At 37.0% G+C, this 25,696-nt stretch overlaps 3 protein-coding genes across 6 annotated transcripts; 2 read left to right on the top strand and 1 right to left on the bottom strand.

The window, feature by feature from the left end:
- The first annotated feature begins 2,989 nt into the window (after positions 1 to 2,989).
- On the top strand, positions 2,990 to 7,450 carry LOC140764172 (protein NRT1/ PTR FAMILY 4.6-like). The gene is made up of 5 exons (XM_073102581.1): positions 2,990 to 3,133; positions 3,290 to 3,395; positions 4,441 to 4,658; positions 5,725 to 6,159; positions 6,374 to 7,450. The coding sequence occupies exons 1-5, from the start codon at positions 3,131 to 3,133 to the stop codon at positions 7,334 to 7,336; spliced, it is 1,725 nt and encodes a 574-aa protein (XP_072958682.1). The 5' UTR covers positions 2,990 to 3,130; the 3' UTR covers positions 7,337 to 7,450.
- Positions 7,451 to 9,704: 2,254 nt separating this feature from the next.
- On the top strand, positions 9,705 to 15,126 carry LOC140766187 (protein CLP1 homolog). Of its 2 annotated transcripts, XR_012105303.1 has the most exons (12): positions 9,705 to 9,913; positions 10,685 to 10,903; positions 10,979 to 11,047; positions 11,147 to 11,242; positions 11,488 to 11,729; positions 11,902 to 12,040; positions 12,136 to 12,192; positions 12,441 to 12,575; positions 13,343 to 13,578; positions 14,327 to 14,371; positions 14,445 to 14,665; positions 14,871 to 15,126. XR_012105303.1 is itself a non-coding variant. In XM_073105649.1 (11 exons), exons 2-11 carry the CDS (start codon positions 10,712 to 10,714, stop codon positions 14,530 to 14,532), a joined length of 1,299 nt encoding a protein of 432 aa, XP_072961750.1. In that variant the 5' UTR covers positions 9,705 to 9,913; positions 10,685 to 10,711; the 3' UTR covers positions 14,533 to 14,811. The 2 variants fall into 2 exon arrangements, 1 of the variants encoding a protein (XP_072961750.1); XM_073105649.1 differs by lacking the exon at positions 14,871 to 15,126 and having other exon boundaries at positions 14,445 to 14,811.
- A 3,398-nt stretch (positions 15,127 to 18,524) lies between these two features.
- LOC140765608 (DEAD-box ATP-dependent RNA helicase 45) lies at positions 18,525 to 25,272 on the bottom strand. 3 transcript variants are annotated; one of them, XM_073104771.1, is made up of 3 exons: positions 21,802 to 25,272; positions 19,585 to 19,686; positions 18,525 to 18,714 (listed from the first exon to the last, which is right to left on the bottom strand). In XM_073104771.1, exons 1-2 carry the CDS (start codon positions 25,169 to 25,171, stop codon positions 19,589 to 19,591), a joined length of 3,468 nt encoding a protein of 1,155 aa, XP_072960872.1. In that variant the 5' UTR covers positions 25,172 to 25,272; the 3' UTR covers positions 18,525 to 18,714; positions 19,585 to 19,588. The 3 variants fall into 3 exon arrangements, 2 of the variants coding, with proteins under 2 accessions (XP_072960872.1, XP_072960873.1); XM_073104772.1 differs by lacking the exon at positions 18,525 to 18,714 and adding an exon at positions 18,749 to 19,472; XR_012105204.1 differs by having other exon boundaries at positions 19,585 to 25,272.
- Positions 25,273 to 25,696: the final 424 nt, after the last annotated feature.

Below are 25,696 nucleotides of genomic sequence, written 5' to 3'. Positions count from 1 at the left end.
GATATAGTCATAGTATGATTAGGTAGTGATGTTAATAGAACACTAAAGAAAGAAAGAAAAACTATTCTATGTAAAAGAGTGTTGACAGAAGCTTTTATTTATTTACTTATTTATTCAGGTAATGTAGCATTCAGATAGACTTAAGAAAAGCTTGCAAGTTGCAAGTTATCAGATAGAAAAAGGCTTCTTCGACTTGGAGAACCAATGAGCAGCAGCAGATCATCGACACCCTTGATGGCAGGAAATTAAATGGATTACTCCTCGAGTACATGCAAACTAAGTCCTCCTGCTTGGAGAACTGTAGGAGAAAAGAAGTAGAAGATAGCAACAGTTTCCATTTGGTTTCTATCAGTCCTCGTGTTGAATTGTATTGGATTTCTTCCCCATGGATGGGATCGAAGTCAAGGTCGTAGATTAGCTAATCACGTCACCTAAAGTTGATCTACTCACGACAGCACACAGTTGACCTACGACTCTGACGCCTCCCATGAAAGAGACTTTGAGGATGATGAAGAGAAGATAAGATATCTTGGGATTCCAATCGTGTTGTTGTATTTGGAAGTAGCTGGATATGATGGACTTTGGATAGTACTAAGCATCTAATGAAATGGTTAAAAAATATATAGTTTTTCTTTTCACACCATAATTGTCATTGAAAATATTTGAAATGAAATTATTATTATTGTAACTGCTGTCTTCTAATGGCTCCATAATTATTAATTATCACAGTTAGTTTTTGAGGATAAAAAAATATGTATTGAATATTTCCTAATGGATAAGTTGCAAAAAAATATATTCTGTTTTCTTGTGATATGATATCGGATAATATTAAATAGTATTTTGTTAATCTACGTTTCAACTCTAATTGTGAGTAGTAAGATTAAGCTGTAAATGATAATTAAAGGAGCTTAATAAAAAATTATAATACTCATTAGTGCTTAGCATGTGAACCTTATTTAATTTCAATTTTAATATTTTTTTAAGAAATTTTGAGTAGAATTTTCAAGTAGAAAGCCATGTGATGTGCCACATGAATACAAGTTTGAATATTTTTGCAAGAATATTCCAGTGGCTTTATATTAATAAATGAAAGAGTAGACTAAACCAAAGATGAAATTATTATTTTTATGGAGATGCTAACCACTTTGCTTTCTTTACATCTAGTATATTCTGAAGTGTTTTTAATAATTACTTACCTACCATTTTTTTTGGGAGAAAGAAACCCTTTGGTGTTTGATGGCATCATCATTTAATTGTTTTATTCTTGCATTATCTATTATTACGTTAATTTCAATTTTAAACTGCATGAAGAAAAATTAAGAAGAAAAAAATAATAATCTAACTAGAATAATTTAATCCTAATAAAGCAATCCCAAAGTTACTAGATTCATGTGAGCACATGTTGCTTTGTTAGGATGCTTAACATCATAGATGGTGTGATATTATTATTATTATTATTATTATTATTATTATTATTATTATTATTATTATATATATGCCTTAAAATACTTAGCTTTCACATAAATATTCTTAAACTATTTTTTTATACGTATCAAATACCGTCTCGACCTAACGACATATTAAAATTTCACGATAAAATAAAAAAAGTGAATATATTTTATTTTCAGTTAAGAGTAAAATAAGCAAATTACTAAATTGAAGGGTTTAATCTCCCCGTAAGTATTACATGTGATATTTAATAGTTTTTTCAGAAGAACAAATGAGCATGCTTTTAAGTCTATTCTTACTCATTTTTTAAGATGATTAATTCAGTTGTCTAATCTATATATCGGAGAATATTTATCTTACTTATAATTAGTTTATGAGCTAAAAGTATATATACATGTAAAAAAGAATTCTTATAAATGCTATTACTACTACTACTATTATTATTATTATTATTATTATTATTATTATTATTATTATTATTATGTCATGATTTAATAAGCATGATCACATAAATTGCTATTGCTGATCTAGAGGAGAAGACTTTTTCACTGGACAACATTGGAGAATCTCAATTTGGATAACACTTTTGAATTTTGAACAAGTTAAACAGTGGCGGCTTTGAATACACCTTCCACACTTCTTAACTACAAAAACTAAGCATCTGATCTCATGGACGAGCTTAAATGTTCTTTATTCTCCACTGTTTATTTCTAACTTTCAAGCTCCCCTTGTTTTGCACATACTACTAGATATATACTTGATAATAGTTGTTTTCCACTTATATGCTACAGAAAATACTCGTGTGTTATAGATCTTGATTCTTTATTATAGGTTAAATTATAAATTTGCCCTCTGTAGTGCAAACCCATTACCCTATCACACCCATGAAGAATAAAGGTACTCTCATACAGAGGCACAGAGATTGTAAATCTCACATAGTTGTGGGTTAGATTATATGCTTTTATTCTTGTGTATAAGAGATAGTAAGTCACTTGAAATGCAATTTAGCCTTTGTTTGAAAAGGACATAAGAAATTGTGGAGTGAGAGGATTGTATGAGATGCAGATTGCCGGGGAATTTGTACATTCAGTTAGTTGGCAGCCAACCACAGGCAGCCAAGGCAAGCTTAGTAACATACAAATGGGAGTATGAAAGATTCATGAAGAGAACCACACAAACTTACATGTGTATGAACATGTCCAAGGCTAAATGAATACCTCATGGAATAACTTTATTCCTATTATACTTTTATCGATACTCCAAAGATATAGAATATCTTCCCTTATCTGTTGCAAAAGCAAACCAAAAGATTTACCCACCGACCATGCTATAAAAGGGATATATGGAGCTTCCATTTATTTCCTCCCATAAGATATAGTCAGTCAATTAAGCCATGGAATAGTATATCTATCATCCTTAACTCCCCTTTTATGGACCATATCTTATTAGCTTCCCCTTCTGTGTGAAATTTCAATCACATCAGGCATACTAAAACTAATTAGTGTGTCTATATATATATATATATATATATATATATATATATGAGTTGAAGTCTTTTTCGATGAGGACATATAGAGCTAGGCTGGTTCTAACTCCACTCCTTTAAATAACGGTGCTTCGTTGCATCTCTGCATCTTCTAAGATAGAGGTTTCAAGGATAGTTGCAGGAGAAGCAGTAGAAATGGTGTGTTGATTTCTTCTTCTTCTTCTTCTTCCCTCTTTGGGGTTTAATTAACTCTCTCTCTCTATCCTGCTTTAATTTGTTTAATCCTTTCAGGTGGGTTCTAATTGTTTTCTTTCTTTTTTTAATAATTTTGTTTTGGTTTGATGTCAATGGTAGGAGGATGGGCATGAAGAGGAGAGATGGGTGGGTTATGTGGATTGGAGGAATAGGGCAGCCTTGAAAGGCAAACATGGAGGCATGCTTGCTGCCTCCTTTGTTCTTGGTACTCTTCTTCTACACTCTTCAAGATTCTAATCTCAAGATGGGTAAAAAGATAGATATTGAAAACAAAAATAATTGATCATCTCCTTCTTCTCTTGCTTGCTGGGTCCCAGACCCAGACCAATCTCTCTCTACATACTCTTCTTGCTTCTTCTACTCCTTTCTCTCAGCTAGATTCTCCAAAGAAAATTCAAGTTATATCCTCTCTTCTACCTTGATGAGGCTTCTAAGAACTCTTACATCTCTCCTTTCCTTTGCATGGAATTCAGAAGGATTCTTTCTCTTCGTTTTTACTTTTTTGGTATATAGCCGCCAATTTGACCAGGTATATTTGCAAAAGAGAGTATATTTGCAAAAGAGAACCTCTTAATTCATATGCAAGGAATGTTCTCACTATTTCTACTATGTTAACTCAAATAATTTTTCTTGCAAAGTTGGTCTTCAAAAATAGGACAAATTACAGTTTACCCTTGTGTAGTTTTAACTCAATTTTAGCTTATCTCTTTGTAATTCAAACTTAAATACTTAAGTTCATGGTCCAACATCAAGTTACAACTGTTAGATTCTTTTTTATTTAAAAGTAAATGTATTTTACTAGCGCCATTATTTTTCACCATAAATAAATAATAGAATTACTAAACTATTCTCACTATTTTTAGATAAGATAATCTTTCTATAGAGGTAATTAAGGACGTCCCAAATGGTTGGCTAGAAATTAATAGTTACTTTGAACCATAGGGATTAAATGCTTAAATTTCCCTTGTTTTGCAAGTAGGCTAAAGTAGGAAGTAACAAGGCAAAAGATAACAAATCCAGATGGAACTTTAATCTGCCAATGCAAAAAATAAGTGTGATCTCCTCCCTCTTGTTATGATAATATAATATATTCTTCTTTTATTTTTATGCAATATAATATTAGAGTTTAGATAAAATTTAATAATCCTTTTATATATATATATATATATATATATATATATATATATATTTGTGCATATTTTGCTACAAATCAATTCACTGATTAATATAAAAATGTCGATTTCAATCAGTGGTGGAGATTATGGAGAACCTGGCATTCTTAGCCAATGCGAGCAACTTAGTGATCTACTTGATGGGCTTTATGCACTTCTCGCCGTCTCACTCTGCTACAACCGTCACCAACTTCATGGGCACAGCCTTCCTCCTCGGCCTGCTTGGCGGCTTTCTCTCGGATGCCTTCTTCACCACCTATGTTGTCTATCTCATAAGTGCTTTCATCGAATTCTCGGTAAGTATCCAATAAAATGCCTTTTTAAATAGTAGATAACATTATCCGGAGTCCTCCTATCCCCAGATAAATTGCCAATTTTAAGATGGGCAGTAAGAAAACCGTTGTGGATGGATCCGAAGATTCTGGGCAGATTAAGAGGAGTTAAGCATGGGCTCATGTGGCCATTGGAATCTAACATCTCATGATCCTAAAATTGAATGCTGCGGGGCCCAGCAATTCTGGTTGGAATTTGTACTAATTTGCTAACCTTGGCCGAGGGGAATAGGCCTAGTGGCTTATTGAATGGCATTGCCTAAAGGCTAAAGCTAGCTCGCCCCCCTCCCCACCTAGGAAAAGACAACTCCAGCAACAGTAACCACGCGAAGGAGGAGGCGATTGGAATGGCATCTTTTCCTCCTGAGACTTTCGATTGTATTTATGTTAGCTTGTCCCCGATAGACTCGTCCATATTTGGGGGGTTCATGACGTCAAACACATGAGCTGCAGTAATGGGATAGTAGCCAATATAAAAGAAAACGTTAGAGTAGCTTTTTAGCTTATGACCATCAATTGTTTTTATAGGGAAACGTTCAGATAGCATCTCATATTTTTATGCTTAGACCATACGTCTCTATATACCTGTGACCTTTGTGACCCACCCTCATTTTTTTGCTTTTAATTTTTATGCAACACCCCCTAATTAACTCAATCCATTCATTCTCAAAGAAAATAAGATTAATCAAGAAATATTTTGTTAGATTACTAGAAATATTCTTTAAAATACATGAATAACCAATACTAAAAATAGAATACTAGAAAACTTTAATGAAGAATATTTTAGTTTTTTTTTATTTTCAAAAGTCTCATTTTTTTTTCCTTTTTTTTAACATTTCAAACTACTTATATCTCAGGATTATTCTTTAGATCTTTTGAATAAGGATATCTCCGATATTTCCGCATTTTTTGAAGATAATATAATTGATTTTTAATAAAAGAAAAACTTACTAACTAATATCCTGTCATGATCTTGATATATATATATATATATATATATATATATATATATATATATATATATATATAGGGATTGGTGATCCTCACAATACAAGCAAAGTCTTCATCCCTCAAGCCTCCCTCATGCAATCCTCCACAAGTGCCATGCGAGGAAGTCTCCGGCGGGAAGGCGGCGATGCTCTTCTGCGGCCTGTACCTCACGGCCCTCGGCGTTGGCGGCATAAAGGGCTCGCTGCCGGCTCACGGCGCGGAGCAGTTCGACGATAGCACCGTGCGCGGCCGCAAGGCCCGGTCGACCTTCTTTAACTACTTTGTTTTCTGCCTGTCGTGCGGCGCCCTCATCGCCGTGACCTTCGTGGTGTGGGTGGAGGACAACAAGGGATGGGAATGGGGGTTTGGGATATCCACCATTGCTATACTGCTCTCCATTCCGGTCTTCCTCTCCGGCTCTCGGATTTATAGGAATAAGATTCCGACTGGGAGTCCTCTAACTATCATAGCCAAGGTATGAACCCTGACAGTTGACTCAATTAATCATTAGTAGTACTCGTTCTTACTCGCTCTAATTATTTCTTGAAATTTTATAAATTACACCTTACCGATATTTAATCATCTAAGTCCTATATCTTGGTTTAAAGACTCTCGTATTAAATTTAACTTTAATAGCCACCTACAAAAATAGTGATTGTTTTATTATTTTGAGCTTTTAATCGCCACAGGTCTTAGTCGCCACAGCATTTAGCTGCCGTGGATCATCTCCGGCTCCGACCAACGCCATCATCGACCGTGCTCCAAGCCCAACAGCGAAACCAAGCGAATCCAGCAAAGAATCCAACACCCAGACCAACGACTCCTTGTCTCAAGACCTAAAGTTCCTAAACAGAGCAGTGCAACCTCAAGCCACCTACGACTGCTTCGCGTGCACAGTACGAGAGGTCGAGGATGTCAAGATAGTCCTCAAGATTCTCCCCATCTTCGTCTCCACCATCATGCTCAACTGCTGCCTCGCCCAGCTCTCCACCTTCTCCGTCGAGCAAGCCGCCACCATGGACACCCGCGTCGGCCACCTCGCCGTCCCCCCGGCCTCCCTCCCCGTCTTCCCCGTCACATTCATCATCATCCTCGCCCCCCTCTACGACCACGTAATCATCCCCTTCGCACGCCGGGTCACCAAGACCGAAACGGGCATCTCCCACCTCCAACGGATCGGCGTCGGCCTGGTCCTCTCCATCATCGCCATGGCAGTCGCGGCGCTCGTCGAGGTGAAGAGGAAGAACGTCGCTAAAAGAGAGGGGCTAGTGGATTCCACCGCGCCGCTTCCCATCAGCTTCTTCTGGATCGCGCTGCAGTACTTGTTCTTGGGGTCAGCGGACCTGTTCACGCTGGCCGGGTTGCTGGAGTTCTTCTTCAGCGAAGCGCCGGCGAGGATGCGGTCGATGGCGACGTCGCTGTCGTGGGCGTCGCTGGCGATGGGGTACTACCTCAGCTCGGTGCTCGTTTCGATCGTCAACAGCGCAACGGGGAAGGGAGAGCATAAGGCGTGGCTGTCCGGGAGCAACTTGAACCATTACCAGCTGGAGAGGTTCTACTGGTTGATGTGCGTGCTCAGCGTGGTCAACTTCGGGTTCTACTTGTTCTGGGCGATTAGATATAGGTATAGAAGGGCAGGGCTCAAAGGCTAGTATAGTAGTATATATACTCTTGCTTTTATGTATGTCGCAAATTGGAGAAGGGATTTGGTGTAACATCTACATGTTGATGCATTTTACAAACAAAAAGGAAATAAAATATTTCTAACCATGTTATATAATTTTGATCTCCTTCCCGAAACGCTTGCATAGAGCATGCCTACTTTTATATATATATATTTTCATTAAATCAATCCATTCTTTTGATTGTTAATTAACTTCAAGGGGTATCTTGCGGAAGCAAAATAAAATTAAAAAAAAAAAAACTTGAGAGAAGTATATAAGAAAATAAAAGGTTTTAGAAGGGTATCATCAGAATTGATTGTAGATTAATAAAATACCATTTTGCTAATTGCTTAAAAAGAAACAAAGATTATATAATATTATCCGATATTCACAAGGAAACAAAATTTATTTGTCTGCAAGAAAAAAAATTTAGTGATAAATATTCTACACACAAAATATCAAGAGAGAAGGGTATTCTAATCACTTGAATATATTTTTCAATTTCAATGACTATACGTCAGGAAATATTTTACGGATATTAAAATTAACTATAATAATAATTCTAAAAGAGACATTATTGAAACTTATGGCATTTGAAGAATGCAGTGACAATAATAATATTTAAAAGAAATTCAATGGCAATTATGTAAAAAGAGAGATCTTTATATATATTTTTAATCATTTCATTAGATGCTTAGTTATCTAAATGTTCATTAAATCCAAGCTACTTCCAAATTTCCAAGTAAACTGTTCTTCTGTTTATCCAAGCGTTGACAATTATGGCATTGGTTTAATCATTTCATTAGATCGAAGTCTCTTTAATGCGAAGCGTCCCGAGTTGTAAGTCAACTTTGGGCTGTCGTGATTAGCTAATTAATCTACGACCTTGACTTCGTTCCCATCCATGGGGAAGAAATGCAACAGCATCAATTTTTCAACACAAGGAATGATAGAAATCAAATGGAAACTTTTTAGTATCTTTTAATTCTTTTCTCCTGCACTTATCCAAGCAGGAGGAGGAGGACTTAATTTGCATGTACTCGAGGAGTAATTAATTTAATTTCCTGCGAGCAAGGGTGCAGATGATCTGCTGCTCATTTGTTCTCCAAGTCCAAGAAGCCTTCTTCTCTGATAACTTGCAAGCTTTCCAACCATAGAATGACAAACAACAACAAAAAAACCCAATTATAAATCAACACCGGCATAATCTCATTTCCAAAATAAACCAAATTAGGTCAAATTCACCTCGTCAGCTACATGACCTCGCTAGCTCCATCCAATTCGAGGATCATGCCATGCCAAGTTAAAATCTGAGACATGTGTTTTCTAATTCGAGTTAAATATTAGAGGAACGAACCGATATGAAGAGAAGTTCGGAGTCAAAGCACAATCTTGCTACGACGAGGGACCGGGAGCTTGGTGTTGAATAACTCGGCGGTGCCAAAGAGGGGAGTCTGGGCTGACCTCCACCCTTAGCTCACTCTCCTTGTCGAGCTTGAATTGGCGAGATTGGGCTGGAGCAGGAAATGCAATGGTCGTTGCTTATCGAGCTCCAAAACCCTAGCACAAAATATTTGCATGTGTATCTTTTAAAATTTTTAAATTTCTTTTTGCCTAGATACATTTTTGGATTAATTAACTATTAAAATTTAAACAATTTAAACTTGAGAAAGATAAAACTAACCTTGTTCTAGACTTTTATATTTTTTCTTAGATAAGAATATTTTTGTCTTTTCTATTAAATTATTGATTCTCGGCTGGTACTAGTATCTATATAAATAATATATATTTTGAGAAGTATATATATTTATATATATCGATTTTAGAGAAGTGTACAAGTAAATAAGATATTTCCGAAGGGTATATATCAAAAAAATATATTTAAAACTTTAGATTTTTATTTATTTTTTATTATTAAGCATTTCTATATTAACTTATTTTGAATTTGTACTACTTTTTAGGTTTAATTCTGATTATTTTGAATTTAACGTGATTATTTTTGATAATATTATTTATATTACTTTTGGTATTGATTCTGATTATTTTGAATTGAACATGTTTAATTTTGATAATCAATATAATATAATTTATTTAATAATATAATTGAAGTTTAAAATAGTAATTCGTATTATTAATTTTTTAATTTAGGATAATAATGTAATTTGGTTTAGTTATCCCATATATAGTATGTTATAAACTAAGACAAATATGTTTTCTCTTTATAATCCCCTCTTATCCAATTCTATAATTAAACACATCCATAAATATCTTTTGAACCTTTTAGGCAGGGGTGTCAAAATGAGCGGCTCGAGCTCGGTTCAACTCGATAGGCTCGGCTACATTTATATAGCCTGATTCACGAACCCACCCAAGGCCAAACCCAATCCCTTTCATCTCGAACGGCCGGCCCGCCTCCTCCTCCTTCAATCAGCCTTTTCGTCCGCCTCCTCCGTCGTCTCCGTCGGAAAGCTGCCTCCGCGTCCTCCTCCGTCGGCAAGTAGCCGCGTCCTCCTCCGTCGAATCCCTAAGTACTTCATCGGCAAGCCTCGTCCTCCGTCGAAAGAGGTATTTTAAGAATTAATTACTATTATTATTTACATCGTTATGTTTGGTAAATTCATGTGAGAGAGAAGCACTGTAGGTAGCAAATCATTTTTTACATCTTAATTTGCTCGCTGATTTGCCAATTTATTGTAGCTAAGCATTTGCTCTGATTGGAGATTTGGTGGAATATTTGTTGTTGATTAACAGAAGACGTGATAATGTAGTTTGGTTGTGAAAGGCAGCTAGTGATTCAATGTCTCAAGTTTTACTTTCATTAGATATTACTAAAATATCTTATTTTATGTGCTAGTGAACACATGAAATTTATGTTCTATAGTAAAGCCATCTGGCACAGTTATCTTATTTTACTTTTTGAGATGTTTCTAAAATAGTTAAGCTTTTCATTAGGAGCTTTTGAGTTATGACTATATTTTACTTGCTTGGTAAACATATCTGTGCTGAAAAAGTGCACACACTTGTGTTCCTTTATTGTTGGATGTGAAGACTTGTGTTTAAAATGACAATTTACTAATTTTGGATTTTCTGTCCATCTAGGATAACTCAGTCCTCTAATTTTTGGAGAAGCTTTTTAGAATCAACTAACACAATTCAACCTCTAAAATCTGAATTGGAAATATATTTGGCTGACAAGTTGTGAATTTTGGCATAACTAAATTGCAAAGTGGTGGATTTGATGAGCATAGATTTTGTTCAAAGATTAGAAGTGATTATTTTATTCCATTCTCTTTATTTTTCTATCATTTTATCCACACCCAAAACCTTTTGCGCTAGGGTTTTGGAGCTTGACAAGCAACAACCATGGCGTCCGGCCAAGCCCCTACTCTAGCCCAACCCCGCCAATTCAAGCTTGACAAGGAGAGCGAGTTGAGAGTGGAGGTCGGCCCTGACTCTCCTCTCCGCGCCCGCCTCCTCTCTGGCACCGCCGAATTATTCGGCACCGAGCTGCCGCCCCAGAACTGGCTCCCAATCCCTCCTCGTAGCAAGATCGCGGTTTGACTCCATTCTTCTCTTCTTATTGGTCCATTCCTCCAATTCTTAACTCAAATTAGAAAACCTATGTCTCAGATTTTTACTTGGCATGGTGCGACCATTGAATTGGAAGGAATTAGCGAGGTTGAATATGTAGCAGATGAGGTGAATTTTACCTAATTTGGTTTATTTTTGTATATGATTATGGCGGTATCGATTTGTAATTGGTTTTTGTTGTTGTTTTCCATTATATGGCTAGTTTAGACGCCCATGGTGAGCTATGTAAATGTGCATGCCATACTTGATGGACGAAGAGCTCGTGCTAAGGCATCGCAAGGCAGTGATTTGGATACTTCGCAGGTAGTATTCCTGTTCCAACTATAGTAGCTGCAGGATTTCTTCAGTTATGTTCATTCTATAAAGTTGGCAAATACTGTCATTATTCATGTGGCTAGTTAGTATATTTCACCTATTATGATAACATTATAAATGTGATACATAATGAACACAATGATTTAAGAGGGAGGGATAATTATATGCTTTTGATAAAAGATAAGCGACCTAAATGTGTTATTAGCTCAAGCACTGACATCGCTAGTGTTCAGGGTCCTCGAGTGATCGTTGTTGGACCCACAGATTCCGGAAAAAGTACCTTGTGCAGGATGCTTCTCAGTTGGGCCTGCAAGCAGAGCTGGAAACCTACATTTGTAGATTTGGATATTGGTCAAGGGTCTATCACTTTACCTGGATGTATTGCTGCTACTCCTGTTGAGATGCCTATAGATGCAGTGGAGGGAATCCCCTTGGAGATGCCCCTTGTGTACTTTTTCGGGCACACAACTCCCAGGTGACTATTTTATTGTATTATGCAAATATACAGTGTTGGATTTTCTTTTGTATTGTTGCTAGACTACAGAAAAGAAAGGGTAACAGAATATTCATGTGTGCATGTCTTTTGTTTGTTTTTTTTTTCCTCAGAAACCTAGTATTTTAATATATTAACTGTGTTCGCTTGGCAGTTCTCATGGAGAACTCTATAAGGTTCTCACAAAGGAGCTTGCCCAAACACTAGAGAGACAGTTCTCTGGCAATGCTGAATCTAGAGCTGCAGGTATGGTGATCAACACCATGGGATGGGTAGAAGGCCTTGGTTATGAGGTACTACTGTTATTAGTGCATAGTTCTATACACAAAGTTGGACAGTTAATATATGTGCAGGTTAATTATTTGTTAGCATCTTTGTTGGTGTGCAGTTGCTTCTTCATGCAATTGATACTTTCAAAGCTAATGTGGTTCTGGTCTTAGGGCAGGTGGGTTCCTTTTATAAACTCTATTTTATCTGTAACAGATATAAAATCCAAATATACATAAAGTCCTGCATTAGATTTAACTACATATGGAGCATGCTTTATCATATGGATTAACAACATAAATATGTAGTATCTGCTTCAATATTTCCTATCTTGAAATGTCATCGATGGGCAAACATTAGATCTATTTTGGTTGGGAACTTTCTTAAGAAGCCTTTAGTCCATGGCTTTTAGTGTGTCTTGTGCAGGAGAAACTTTGCAGCGTGCTGAAAGATGTACTGAAGAGCAAGTCTAATGTGGATGTGGTGAAACTTCATAAATCAGGAGGTGTTGTACTGAGAAATCAGAAGGTCCGCCAGAAATCCAGAAGTTGTAAAATCAAGGTAAGCAATAAATTTGGGCCTAAGGTCAAATATATGGAACAATTTTCCTCATTCCTCTTGTATACATAAGGTAAAATAATTTTGTTTATTTAGTTGATGAATTAATTGGGGCGAGGGCTGAAAATTGAAGTTAAACGTGAAACCGAATTTTAACAACTTAGTGGCCAGCTTCAAAATACTATATATTACCTAACTAATGAAAAAAAAAGTGATGTTTAATAATTCTGCAGTAAGCTAGTACAATATGCATTGGTGCTATTATATCTGCTCTAGTCGATGAAGAATTGATGTCAAATTAAGATTTTTTTTTTAATCCGGACATATTGCATGAGTTAGATATAATTACGGCCAACTGCTCTGACCTTTTCCTTACGAACTCTATAAAGTGACATTTTGTGTATCTGAAAAAAACATTCAACCTTTTTTCAGACTGTAGGGAATGACGCCATTATACATGAAGCAAGCATACATTAATGTCATAAAATACGTAAATTTTCAGTTCCTTTTGTTCTTGATAGCTAAATAGGTTTCAGAAGCTTCTTTTTAAGAAAGTATGATGAGAATATCTCAAGAATTTTTTAACTTATTGCAGTTGCTAAGGTCTGCTTTTCTGGATTTATCATAGCTGAATGAGGTCAATATGTTGTAATTTAGTTCTGTAAATCTTCTCTGTAAGCTTAATAATATTTCACCGCCCTACATGACTTCCTTTCCTTTTAAATATTGCAGACTATGTCATACTTGAAATTTAAATTGTATTTTTACAGGAATACTTTTATGGCCTTGCGAACGATTTGTCTCCACATTCAAATATTATCAATTTTAGTGATGTTGCAATTTACCGAATTGGTGGGGGTCCACAAGCTCCTCGTTCAGCACTCCCAATTGGTGCGGATCCTGTAGCAGACCCTACTCGAGTAGTGGCAGTTAACATAAATCGTGACTTGCTCCATCAGGTTCTAGCTGTTTCTTATGCAAAGGAATCTGATCAAATTATTTCCAGGTAAATGTCAGAGGGCTCATTTTAGCAATTATCTGTCACTTAATTTTCATGCTTGTATTACATAAGTGGGGTGCAAAAATATGAACTCATTTATAATTGCGTGAGAAAACATCCACGAGAGTCGCCATAGATAAATAAGTTCTGCATGAAAGAAGTCACAGATTTTGGGACATAAATATTCTGTATGAAAGAAGTCACAGATTTTGGGACATAAATATTCTGTATGAAAGCAGTCACAGATTTTGGGACATAAATATTCTGTATGAAAGCAGTCAGATTTTGGGACATAAATAATGTGAAATTTGATGATAACTTTTGTCCCTTAATTGGCTGGAGTTGGTGGTGTGAGACATTTGTTAGCCTGTACACTTGCTTCTCTTTCTTGGTAAACAGTAGAGTTAAAAGGGTCATAAAGAACTGAAACAATTTTCTGTGAAGTTATTTTTGCTCTGATGTCAGTTTAGTGGAATAGTACCAGTATGAACCTTTTCAATTCTCCTACTGGTTCTTGGCTGTGTTGATCAGTAATGCTTATATTTAAAGGTAAACCATAAGTAAGTTTAGGCAAGCTCCCATTAAGCTCAAAGAGCTGCCTGGCAAATGCAAATGCAAATGCTAGCTATACAGCCGTCATCTTTCTGCCAGATGGGGAAACTCTTTAAAAATAATTTGTATTCTGTATACTTATGATTCGTGCTTTATTATCTCCAAATTTTTTTTCCTAACAATTCCTTTAAATTCAACGCAGCAATGTGGCAGGGTTTATCTATGTCACAGATATAGACATCCAGAGGTATTGATGAAGTTAAATCCTTTGCTGCTGATATAGTCCTTTCATCTTTATTTACCAATACTGTTGCTGACAGGAAGAAGATCACATACCTTGCACCATGTGCCGGTGAACTGCCGAGCAAACTTCTGATCATGGGATCTTTGACGTGGTTAGAAAGCTGATACAATTTTCCGAAACATTTGGCGTCAGATTCAAAGCTTAGGAATATATTAGTCCCTGGATGATCTACCCACTGTTCCTATTAAACAGATGTGAAGATGTTGTGTACAGTAAATGTGGCATTGTTATGTGCAAGTAATTTTCTAAAACAGCTCAAGTTATCATGATATTTTTGTTCACTTTTTCTTTTTGAAAGATCAAGAGAGACTGTTTCTGCCACTCCTCTTACAGTGTTCAACGTTGGACCTATAAGTGCAAGTGAAAAATCTGCTAGAAGTTGTCGTTTCTTTCCCGTTTCCACTACCCCTATTTCTTGTTAATTTTGACACAATCTTGGCAGGTCAAAGATTCTGATTGCATTATCGCCGCCACCCGATGATGACGCGCCATTATACTCTGTTTGGACTTCTAGACAGGCAAGGACACGAAAGATTGGATGAGCCGGATGAAGTACGTTCACATGAGAATAATCATTCAACGAAGGCGAATTTGATTACTTTTATAACCTTTTTCGTGAGTGTGTTAATTGAACTGATGCTCCTCTCGGTGGGTCTGGAGTGGATTCCTCTGACCCCTGTTGGTTGCCTGCAACCGCATGCTTGAATCATTGACCACCGCCCAGTTAAAGGATGAAATGAGATCTATTATGACAAAGTTCTCACTAGACAACAAAGATTTCGAAGTCAGTTAAGAGCATCCCAAAATAGGGGCTCCAAATATAAGAGCCTAAGAGCCGGTGCACAGGGCTCTATATTTATTATTTAATTAATATATATATATATATATTATTTAATAATTTTAAATATTATTATTTAAAAAAAAAAAGTATATAGTTAGAAAATTCTCATCAACATCTTATAAAAGACCTATATTCATCGGTTTCAAGAGTAATTTTAAATCACTATTTTTTTAATTAAATGTATCTAAATTATGTGACACAAAATAAAAACAATTTTTTTAATAAATAGCTTAAATAATTTAATATTAGACTCATTTTAAAAATCTTGATAAGAGATTTCCAACAGTAATATCTTTATTAAAACTTCAGTAATATAATTAAATTATATTCAATTTAATTAACTAAATTATTTTAATCTTGTTTAAAATTTGTTAGTATAATTAAATTATATTCGGTCTAATTAATTAGATTATTTAATAAATAATACAGATAAATTTAAATTTTAAAATTAAGCTTTTATAAGGTAAAATTAACTATTTCTAAAGTTGAATAATATTAGAGCTAAGCTCGGGCTCCAAATTTAGTGTTTTGAAGACATTATGTGATATATGTATGTATGTATGTATGTATAACTTTTAATCGAGTTCGTATAATTTCAATAATATTACAAGACAAGGTGCAAATGTGGGACAAGAAGCTTTTTTTTTTTTTTAACAATTCTTGGCCGTAAATACAAAAGCTGTACTAAATGTGAATGTGCTATTAATTCAATCACTTGATTCTATATAGCCTATAACCAACCCAATTGGGTTTATGGTCAATCAAAAAAAGTAAAATAGAAAAGCTTGCTTAAACAAAAATCATTTTACAACTATACATTCAAATTTAAAATACAATAGCAATTAATTAAGTTTAAGAGTTAAAAATCCATATGCCCTTCTCTTGGCAAAATTTTAAAATAAGATTCCACTGGCGTTTCAACGCGCTTCCAGATACATTAGCCAATATGAGACGTAAACGTGTTGTGAATTATGGAAAATTTCTTGTAAGGCCACTCCTATCTTTCCTTAAGCAAAGTGCAGTAAGAATCTCATGAGATGGGAATTTATTACCGATTGAGCTGAGTGGCATCAGCAGCAGCGGCCACAAACGCCTAAAGACGATAACTTCTTTTTTTCTCATTGCAATGGTAACCTCCCATTGCTACTTGAATAAAGATAGTTCTAGATAAGCTTAAATTTCTTTTGCCTTGGCGGCTAAGCCATTGAGGTCGGCAACTAATTTGTGTGTGTATATATATATATATATATATATATAGAGAGAGAGAGAGAGAGAGAGAGAGAGAGAGAGAGAGAGAGACCAAAGAAAAAATTAAGAAAGAAAGAAAGAAAAAATTACTGCATACATATATATTAATTATAACATAAAATAAAACCACGTAGCAAATAGTTGCGTTGGCACTTAGCAGAGGCAGTGGCTGTGGAGCTGAAAAGTTACATCCTATACCTTTGTTTTGTCCGGTCTATAGATTTGGTCAAAATTAATAATAGGAGGGTGTGAAAGTTTGACTATTGGAGCTGCACTATTTCTTTAGAGTTTAATTACTAAAATATTAGTAAAATTAATTTATTTTTGATAAAAATATATGGTTGGAATATCAGAATTAAAAATTAAAAATTGAAACAAACTCTAAAGTGATTTAAATAAACTCATTTTGAAGATCGAAAATATTTCCAAATGATAATATTATTATTAAAAATCAATAAGTTTATATTAGATTTACATTAATATGTATAAAAGAAGAGCGTTTCTTTTGTGCTATAGAGTTAAATTCGGTTAAGATCTTTTAAAGATATAATATGAATGAAAGATATTACTGTAGTTAATTTTTTTTAGATATATAATATTGCACATTATTTTTTGACAATTATATTATCTTAATATTTTATCAAGTAAAAGACATATATATCATTAACTGAAAGTAATGTATATATATCAAAATAAGGGTATTGATGTCTTTTATAAATAACTTAGATGAAAATTTAATTACATTTTATCTTTTTGATTATTTTTTTATTATTTATATATATCTCCCATTAGTTTAAGATTGATTTAAATTAAATTTTAATAGATAGAGATAGAGAATTATATTTAAATTGAAGTTTATCTCTAAATAATCAAATTTAAATTATTTAATATTAAATTATATCTCTTATAATTAAGGCATAATTATATTTAAGAGAGAAATCTTAATGGAAGAAAAAAAAACGTCTTTTACGTAATGTGATTTTTGAACCGGTACCGAAAAACCGATAGTATAAAAACTAGCTATTATAATTGTTGGATTAAATTTATAATTTTTAAAAATGTATTGAAGTATTTACCATAAATGCTCTTCACTATCACCAAACTTGCCATGCCAAAGCATCGACATATAACATTTGTTTTAGTTTTAGGTTCATTTCATTGAGGGTGAAGCAAGAGGGAGGTAGATCATTTCTAACTCCGAAGAGAGGACATGATCATTGATCTTTTGAGCACTTTTAATTCTTGAATCCAACCTCTAATTCTTTACTTATTATTTCCTCAATATTGGGCCTTTATTATAGAAAAAAAGGGAACCTTTAGTGTAGCTAATTAATTTGGTTGTTCCAATACCATTAGAAATTTGTTTTATCTCAAACTTGATGTCCCAATTAGCGGTCTTTTTTTCTTAATTGTGGCTCTCTGACGAAGGCCGATGAGGTCATCATTTTTCCATTATCATCGTGACACAAGGCGTAACCAAGAATTATTATTTTTTAAATGAGACATATATTTATATTCCCTTAGATCGAAAAGAACGAGAACAAAATCCTTCCTTTTCTGCTAAGTGGTCATTAAGCAATCATGGCTATCGGCTTCTCCTTCTTGTCATCCTGGTTCGTTTCTAACTCCTCTCTCAAACGCCTCCTGAGCTTCAGCAAATTCACCAATGAATCCTCCCCACCATCAGAACCCCAAGAACAATTGGAGCCAAGTCAAGAAATCAGGCTCTCAGTAATCACCAACACCGGCAACATGATAGAGTTGGAATCAGGCCCATCTCCAACCCATGCCGAGACCCGGCAAGCCGAATCGAAGCATCTCGCGAAGCTACTGACCCCTGTGGCCCTCGCCGTCGCAGCCACGGACATGGTGCTCTACGTCAACATCCCGAAGACCGTCGACGGCGAGCACCGTATCATCTACAACGCTCACATAGCCACCATTTGGCTAAGCTTCTTCGCCAGCATAGGCATATGTACGTACCCAATCATCTATACTAGTGGTGTAATTCTGATTCGGGTCCAGAAGACAGTGATGCTTCTGGCGGTTGGCTTCACACTGGTGTCATTTCTGCTGCGTTCCTTCATGGTGTTATCCACCTCTTCTTTGGTGTATGTTTTCTTGTTCTTCTCAGTGGGAGCTGGACTGATGGTGGTCTGTCTCTGTTTGGCTCGGAAGGAAGAGGATTACAACCAAACTGCACCAGACCCAGAGAACAGTGCATGAGGTTCCGAATCTAGTTCAGGTGCATAAATATGTCTACTGGTGTTCATTCATCTTTTGTCTAGCTATGTTCAATTTAGGTTTTGCTTCTTTGCTTTGTCTACATTCTGTAGTCCTAAAACACATGAAAGGAATCACTGAATAAAGGCAAGAATTTATTAATTTCTGACCTATTTATGAGTATGATATGGAGTTTCATATGTCAGTGACCCAGGGAACCAGGTAGGTCACTGGCCCGAATCAATTAGAAAAATATTTTTTCCTTTTAAATAAGATTTTCAAGTATAATAAGGCTCAGTAAAAGAGAAAATGACTTACTATGACCAAGTACACTGGATTTGTCCTTTCACCAGAACAAAGACTTTGAAGTCAGCTAACTGACACTTAGCTTAGTCATCCTAACGACCTCTATGTTTATATATAGAGAGCTTTGAAAATTCCTTATAAGTTGAAGATAAAAGTAATGGGAGAAGACAAAAGTACCACTGCTTTATAGGCATATACAATATCCAAGCAGTAAACAAGGTGGCACTATAGCCCCCACTAAATCTACTGTTACCCACTATAGCTTCATCTTTCGTTCAGGACCAAGAAGGAAGAAAGGAAAACGTGCAAAACTTGAGACAAGGAAGTTCTATGATTTTGCCAGGAATGCCAAAGCTCTTCTTCTAAAGTGAAGTACAAACTGCAGCTCTATTGATGAGTGATGCTGACAACAGTCGAAAATCCTACCTAGAATGATTTAAGACTTTCTTTTATTTTCCTCTTTGTATGCTTTAAACCAGTAGACCAGATAACAAATTCAGAAATGTAAAAACTCATGGTGTGGAAAGAGCATACTCACCTTCTCAGCTCTGGGCGACAATGAGGGGAGAGAGATCTAAAAGAACCGAGTCCCACCATATATGAACCCTCATAGAACACCAGCCCTTGAGCTTCCTGAGATCTGTGCAATTGTAGGACCACCTCAACATAGGCAAGCAGGACCACAAGCCATTGTCCCATGCCAAAAGAAGAATAAATACAAGATCAATGGTGGAAGACATGATCAAAATCACCATTCTTCAAGGTTACAATCCAGAACAAATCAAGATATCATAAAAGCAGAAAAAGACCATACTGATACTAAAAGTATATTACATTTTGAAGAGCTTACTAAAGTCCAATAGCCAACTAAAATTTCAAAAACCGTTCAGATGCCCCAATGTTCCAGTATTTCCATCTTAGCATCACAAAATGTGGAACTGTATAACTAACCAAATGCAGCACACTTCAAGGTGACATGATACCAAAGCTTGACAGTGATGTCAAAAGGAGCCGATCCTTAAAGAATTAACTTCCTAGAGTCGTGGCAAAAAAGAAAAAAGAAATTTCATCACTCACTCACTTTGGAAGACAGAACTCTCAAAACTTTAAGCCACCCTCTTTCATTTCTTTGCTACTGCTCCTTCTGTCAGAACTGACGGCAAATCTGATACATTCAGACACTATGCAGCTAGCATCAAACATCAACCCTCATATTCAACCCACATCTGAGCTACTCGTTGAATTTTCACCTATCCAAGAATTCTGTTTACCTAATGATTCTTCTTTACAACAAAATCATAGAGAACTTCACTCAATTAGCTGGTTTACAGATCCGGTTCAGCAAATTGTAGTCCACTGACTCAGAACAGTACCCTGCATATATGCTTATCTAGGTGGCTCATGTATAACTAAACATAAACTATTTCAAATCCATTCCTCTTCCAAATTTCACTTAGTTGTGTACACTTGTTTCTGGTACCATGTACTAACAAGAAGTTATCAGCCCTGCATTTCTACCAAGCATTTGTCAGCAAGAACAACAAAATTTCACGCAAGGCGGTTGCCAATAACTGCCTAAGTGTTTCTTAATCAGAATACCTCATAAATGACTATTTATGCCACTCTGTACTATTTATCATCCCAACAACAGATTCCAACCAAAAATAGCAAAACCGCTCAAGAAAGAGAATTTCAGATTGTGCCATCTAATCTTGTAAGTTCAGATTTCAATGCATAATTAGTAAGTAGGGTCAACCAACCCTGCTAAATGATCAAGTCAAAAAACAGCAAAAAACAACAAAATTTGTCATCGCAACTCCCAACTATTTGGATTCGTTAGTAGTATCCTTCATATTCCATCATTTGACTGAGCTGACTCTATTTTGTGCAAGGAGCTCTACTAAATTAAGGCGATATTATATCTTTTTCTAACTACTTCCGCTTGTAATTTTAATTTTTTTTCCTATCAAAGCACATATTACTTGCTAAGTTAACCTCCTTACAAGTGTTGCTACATGAACTAAGTTGCATGTGTCTAAACCACCTCATTTAGTTCCCACATAAATGATTTCCCACAAGTGTTATCTATAACTTTCAATAGTCAAATGATACACTAGAGGTATCCATCTTTTCATTGAACAATCAATTATACTCCATCACATAAGGGCAAAATTAAGAAAAACAAAGTTGGTTCACAAACATAGTATCAAGCTGTCAGCCTGCTACTTCGAAGACAAATTTCCCAAGTGAACTGAACCAGAAAATTTTCTTTTCCTGCCTAGAAAAGATAAGGATAGATGAAACAAGGAGTTAACATGAAGAACAATCTGCATAGCTTGCTAAACTATGCAAGCTTAACGCCCTGTGTCATGCATCTACAGTTACAAATAAATCAAAATAATTAGCTGGACTTTGGACTACAAATAATTGCAGATTCAAGAATACCTACAAATCCACTGAATTGGGTTCACCGAGTCACGAGCAATCAAAGCCCAATGAGTCAAGATCACATACTCATAAAGAAAACAAAAAATTTACAAGGAGTGATAAAATTATCTCAGTAGATCCAAGTACCTTCAAGTGTTCAAAACAATACAAAAAATAATAAACAGGCACCATATACACATCGGATGGAAATGCCAGCAAATTTTTCAGCCAAGATCTATTTCCAGCAGAATTTCTCAGAGTTTTTACAACAATCTATAATCTCATATTGTAAGGAATGGCCATGACTCCTAAAGAACAGAGTACTTGCCTGGTTGTGCAGAACCTGGAAGATTCAATGCCTGATTTGTATAATCCTCAAGCACCCGTTTCACTTCAGCTTTAGCTTTCTTGACAGAAGACTCAGTGGGGCCCTCTATGAACAGGTACAGTTTGCGTTCTCCAGGACCAGGAGTCTTACCTGGAGGATAATACTGGCCTCTTGTAGTAATAGCAGCTCCAGTCCAGTCAGAGATTGGACCCAAAGTCTCTTTGTGTGTGATTTTCCAACGAGCATTCTGTGGAAAATCATTGATCTCCAGTTCTGCTTCATAGTGTTCGGGCATCGCATCAGCCTGTATCTTTGCCAAATTGTGCTGTAAATTCATGGCAGCAGCTAAAGCAGCTGCCCTGGCAGCAGCCTCACTTGGTATAGATGCAGAAGCAGTTGGTAAACCAGCTAAACCAGGAAGTGTCCCAGCAGGTAGTCCACCAGTAGAAAGCAACTGAGCTGCTGTAACTGTAAGAGGTGCAGAGGTCATAGCAACCTTTGAAGCAGCAGCTATTGCAGCAGCTTGGACAGCAAGTGCAGTAGCTTGTGGCAGATCACCTCCAGCCTTTCTAACCACCTCATCATCAGAGTCGGAATCTGATTTATCTTCCTCAAACCCAAACTCTCTCGCCTGAGCTTTCTTTGCAGCTTTCCTCGCTTCATCTTCCTCTTCGTTGAATTTGAAACCACTTCCACCATAGCCAGTCCCATGGGCATGTTCTGTTCCCTGGTTGACTTTCGCCATGAAGCCATCAGCTAGGGCTTTTAGATCTGCAGGAACAACTTGTTCAGAAAGTTCCAGGGCTTTCACTAGATCTGGTGCATACCGTGCATCTTCCTCAGAGATGAATGTTACAGCAAAACCCTTCCGTCCTGCTCGACCAGTTCTGCCAACACGGTGAACATAGTCTTCATAATGGTTTGGGGCATCAAAGTTCACAACCAGCTCAAGCTCCTTCACATCTAAACCTCTGGCAGCAACACTAGTAGCTATCATCAGGTTGCAGACATTACTCTTAAAATCAGAAATAGTTGACTCTCTGTCAGTCTGATCTTTTGCACCATGAAGTGAAAGACAGGGATAACCATGTTTAATCAACTCCCTAAACAAAGAGTCACATTTATCTTGTGAATGAACAAAAACAAGGATCTTACCCTTTTCATACCACTCACCCAACAATTCTAGTAACCTTAAGAACCTCTCATTTTCAGGTCTGACCTCAATCAATTGAGCGATATCCTTGTTTACGACACTCCTTCCACCAACTTGGATTTCAACAGGCTTGCTTAAGACCTTCCTTGCAAGTATCTCGACCTGGCGAGGAAAGGTGGCTGAAAAGAGAACGGTCTGACGGTCCGGCCGGGTATTCTGAACAATCCTGGTGATCTGAGGTTCAAAACCCATGTCAAACATTCTATCAGCCTCATCCATAACCAGATAAGTCACTCTTCTAAGATTAGTAATTTTGCCAGCACTTGTACAAAGAATATCAATCATTCTACCAGGAGTGCAAACAACAATTTCCGCACCCCGTTTTAATTCACTGATCTGCTGAGCAACTCCGGAACCTCCATAAACTGGTACACAGTTAATGCCCAAGGCCTTGGAAAACTTCCTAACATCACTATGTATCTGTTGGACAAGCTCTCTTGTGGGAGCCATGATGAGTCCAATAGGCCCATCCCCAGGAACAACTGGTGGCTGGTCTTTAATGTGTCTCAGCATTGGCAAAACAAAAGCTAGAGTTTTACCTGAACCAGTTTTTGCAACTCCTATGCAGTCTCGGCCGCTCATGATGATAGGAAGTGCCTGAGCTTGAATAGGCATTGGCTTCTCAAAATTATGCTTCTTGATGGTATCCAAAATTTTACTTGTCAAACCAGTCTGATTCCATGTCTTGATAGGCTTTGGCACATCCTTCCCATGTAACTTCAGTTCAAGTTGCTTCCTATATGCTACAACTTCCTCAGTTGTCATCCTAGATATCTCCTTCACTTCAATATAGAAATTTTTCCTAAATGGTGGGTAGTCAATCTTCGAATGATCTACAATTGATAACTTCTCAACCTTTGTCTTCTTCACTCTTTTCATAAAATCATCATCATCTTCATCTTCCGGAGCTGCATCATCATCTTCAAGATCCTCATAATCAGAGTCTGAATCTTCTCCTTGAATTATCCTTCCCATTGTTCTCTTTGGCCCTTTCTTCGATTGATCACCATTGCTGACAATATCTTTAGATGTCTTCTTTTCTGCACCCTTCTTATCATCAGACTTAACAGCATTATCGACACTCTGCAGTTTCTCAACTTCAGGCAATACCATCGAGTTCATGAATGCATCTAATGGGTCGATTTCCTCTTCGCCGTCATCGGTACCTCCAGTCCCATTCGACACAGAATCACCACCATTCACTAAATCCACCACCATAGCATCTGTATTCTCATCTTTCTTGTTATCCTCATCCACATCCATATCCTTATCTGACTTTACTGGGGCAGCTTCCTCGTCATCAGACTCACCCTCCAATGTCCAATTCTTCCCAGCTTTAGGCTCCTCCTCAGAGTTACCATCCCCCAATTTCTCCCTCTCCTGCTCCTCCTTCCTCCGCAGCTCCTGCCACTCCTGCACCCGCCGCCTCCTCTTGTCCATCTCCTCGTCCAGTTTCCGCTGCTCCTCTTCGAGATCCTCTTCTCTGGTCTTCTTCTTCTTCTCGCTGTTCTCGACCTCTTCCTCATCCTTATTTCTCCTCCCATCCTCACTCCCTTCTCGGTGCCTATTGCGATCACGGTCACGTTCCCTGGAGCTCTCCCTCCTCCGTCGCTTCCGCTCGTGCTCGATATCCTCGTCTCTATCCAACTCCCTTCGCTTCTCCCGCGCCCTCTCTCTTTCCCTCTCCCTCTCCCTCTCTCTTTCTCTCTCTTCCCTCTCTCGCTCCCGCTCTCTCTCCTCTCTCCTCCTAGCCCGCTCCCTCTCCCTTTCTCTCTCCTCCCTTTCTCTCGCCTTCTCCTTCTCCTTCTCCTTCTCCCTCTCTCTTTCTCTCTCCTCCCTCTCCCTTGCCTTCTCCTTCTCTTTTTCCCTCTCTCTTGCCTTCTCCTTCTCCTTTTCCTTCTCTCTTGCCTTCTCCTTCTCCTTCTCCTTCTCCCTATCCCGATCCCTCACCTTCTCCTTAGCTCGATCTCGCTCCTTCTCCTTATGCCGGGAATCCCGCTCCGACCGACGGGACTCGGGATTGCGATCCCTATCACGGTGCTTATCCCCGTTACGCTCCTTATCCTTGTCCTTATCCCGATCTCTATCTCTTTCTCTCCTCGAGTCTTCCTTCCGATCTGCTTCGTCTCGGTGGGGTTTATGCTTCCCGTCCTCCATTACCTTCGCGTCGGAGTTGGAAGCGAACCCTAGGGGGAGGAACAACTGGAAAATAGAACGCGGCTGTTAGCAATAGAAGACGGTGAGATACGCTGGATCCGATGCCGACTTAGGGACGCAGTTGGAGACGGTATATAAGCCCATGAGACCGTCTCTGATGACCCAAATCCAAAATACCAAGGCCCAACAAGAAGTCTACTTATGGCTTTCTTTTCCCTTTCGCGGTACTAAAATTTCATTAAATTTTTACTAATATACTAAGCCGTGTAGTCTAGACATTAAATAGTGTCAACAAATTATTACTCCAAACTAAATCTATTAAGATATTATTTTAAACCATTGCTCCGCTGGGCTACTCTTCTAAGCCATCAATCGAGCCGAGTCGTTGAACTAAATTACAAAACTACCAAATATTTTTTCGATAATAATTTTTTGGGTTTAGAATTGTAGTTGATTCTATAATCTCTAGAGAACAGTAACTATCAACTCTATAATAGTTGGTTGTCACATTTATTTATATTTAAT

This window comes from Typha angustifolia, chromosome 8 (genome assembly GCF_048772165.1).
Source record: "Typha angustifolia cultivar Huaian chromosome 8, ASM4877216v1, whole genome shotgun sequence".
Classification (NCBI taxonomy): domain Eukaryota; kingdom Viridiplantae; phylum Streptophyta; class Magnoliopsida; order Poales; family Typhaceae; genus Typha; species Typha angustifolia.
The sequence above is the reverse complement of the archived record's forward strand: the minus strand, read 5'-3'. Positions and strand labels throughout refer to the sequence as shown.

Coding starts and splice junctions, on each gene's coding strand:
- LOC140764172 (XM_073102581.1), top strand. Junction 4,659..5,724: donor GTGCTTTCATCGAATTCTCG/GTAAGTATCCAA, acceptor ATATATATATAG/GGATTGGTGATCCTCACAAT. Junction 6,160..6,373: donor CTCTAACTATCATAGCCAAG/GTATGAACCCTG, acceptor TAATCGCCACAG/GTCTTAGTCGCCACAGCATT.
- LOC140765608 (XM_073104771.1), bottom strand. CDS start 25,171: ATGGAGGACGGGAAGCATAAACCCCACCGAGACGAAGCAGATCGGAAG. Junction 19,687..21,801: donor TCCAGGTTCTGCACAACCAG/GCAAGTACTCTG, acceptor ACAATTGCACAG/ATCTCAGGAAGCTCAAGGGC.
- LOC140766187 (XM_073105649.1), top strand. CDS start 10,712: ATGGCGTCCGGCCAAGCCCCTACTCTAGCCCAACCCCGCCAATTCAAG. Junction 11,243..11,487: donor GTGATTTGGATACTTCGCAG/GTAGTATTCCTG, acceptor GCTAGTGTTCAG/GGTCCTCGAGTGATCGTTGT. Junction 13,579..14,326: donor TCTGATCAAATTATTTCCAG/GTAAATGTCAGA, acceptor AATTCAACGCAG/CAATGTGGCAGGGTTTATCT.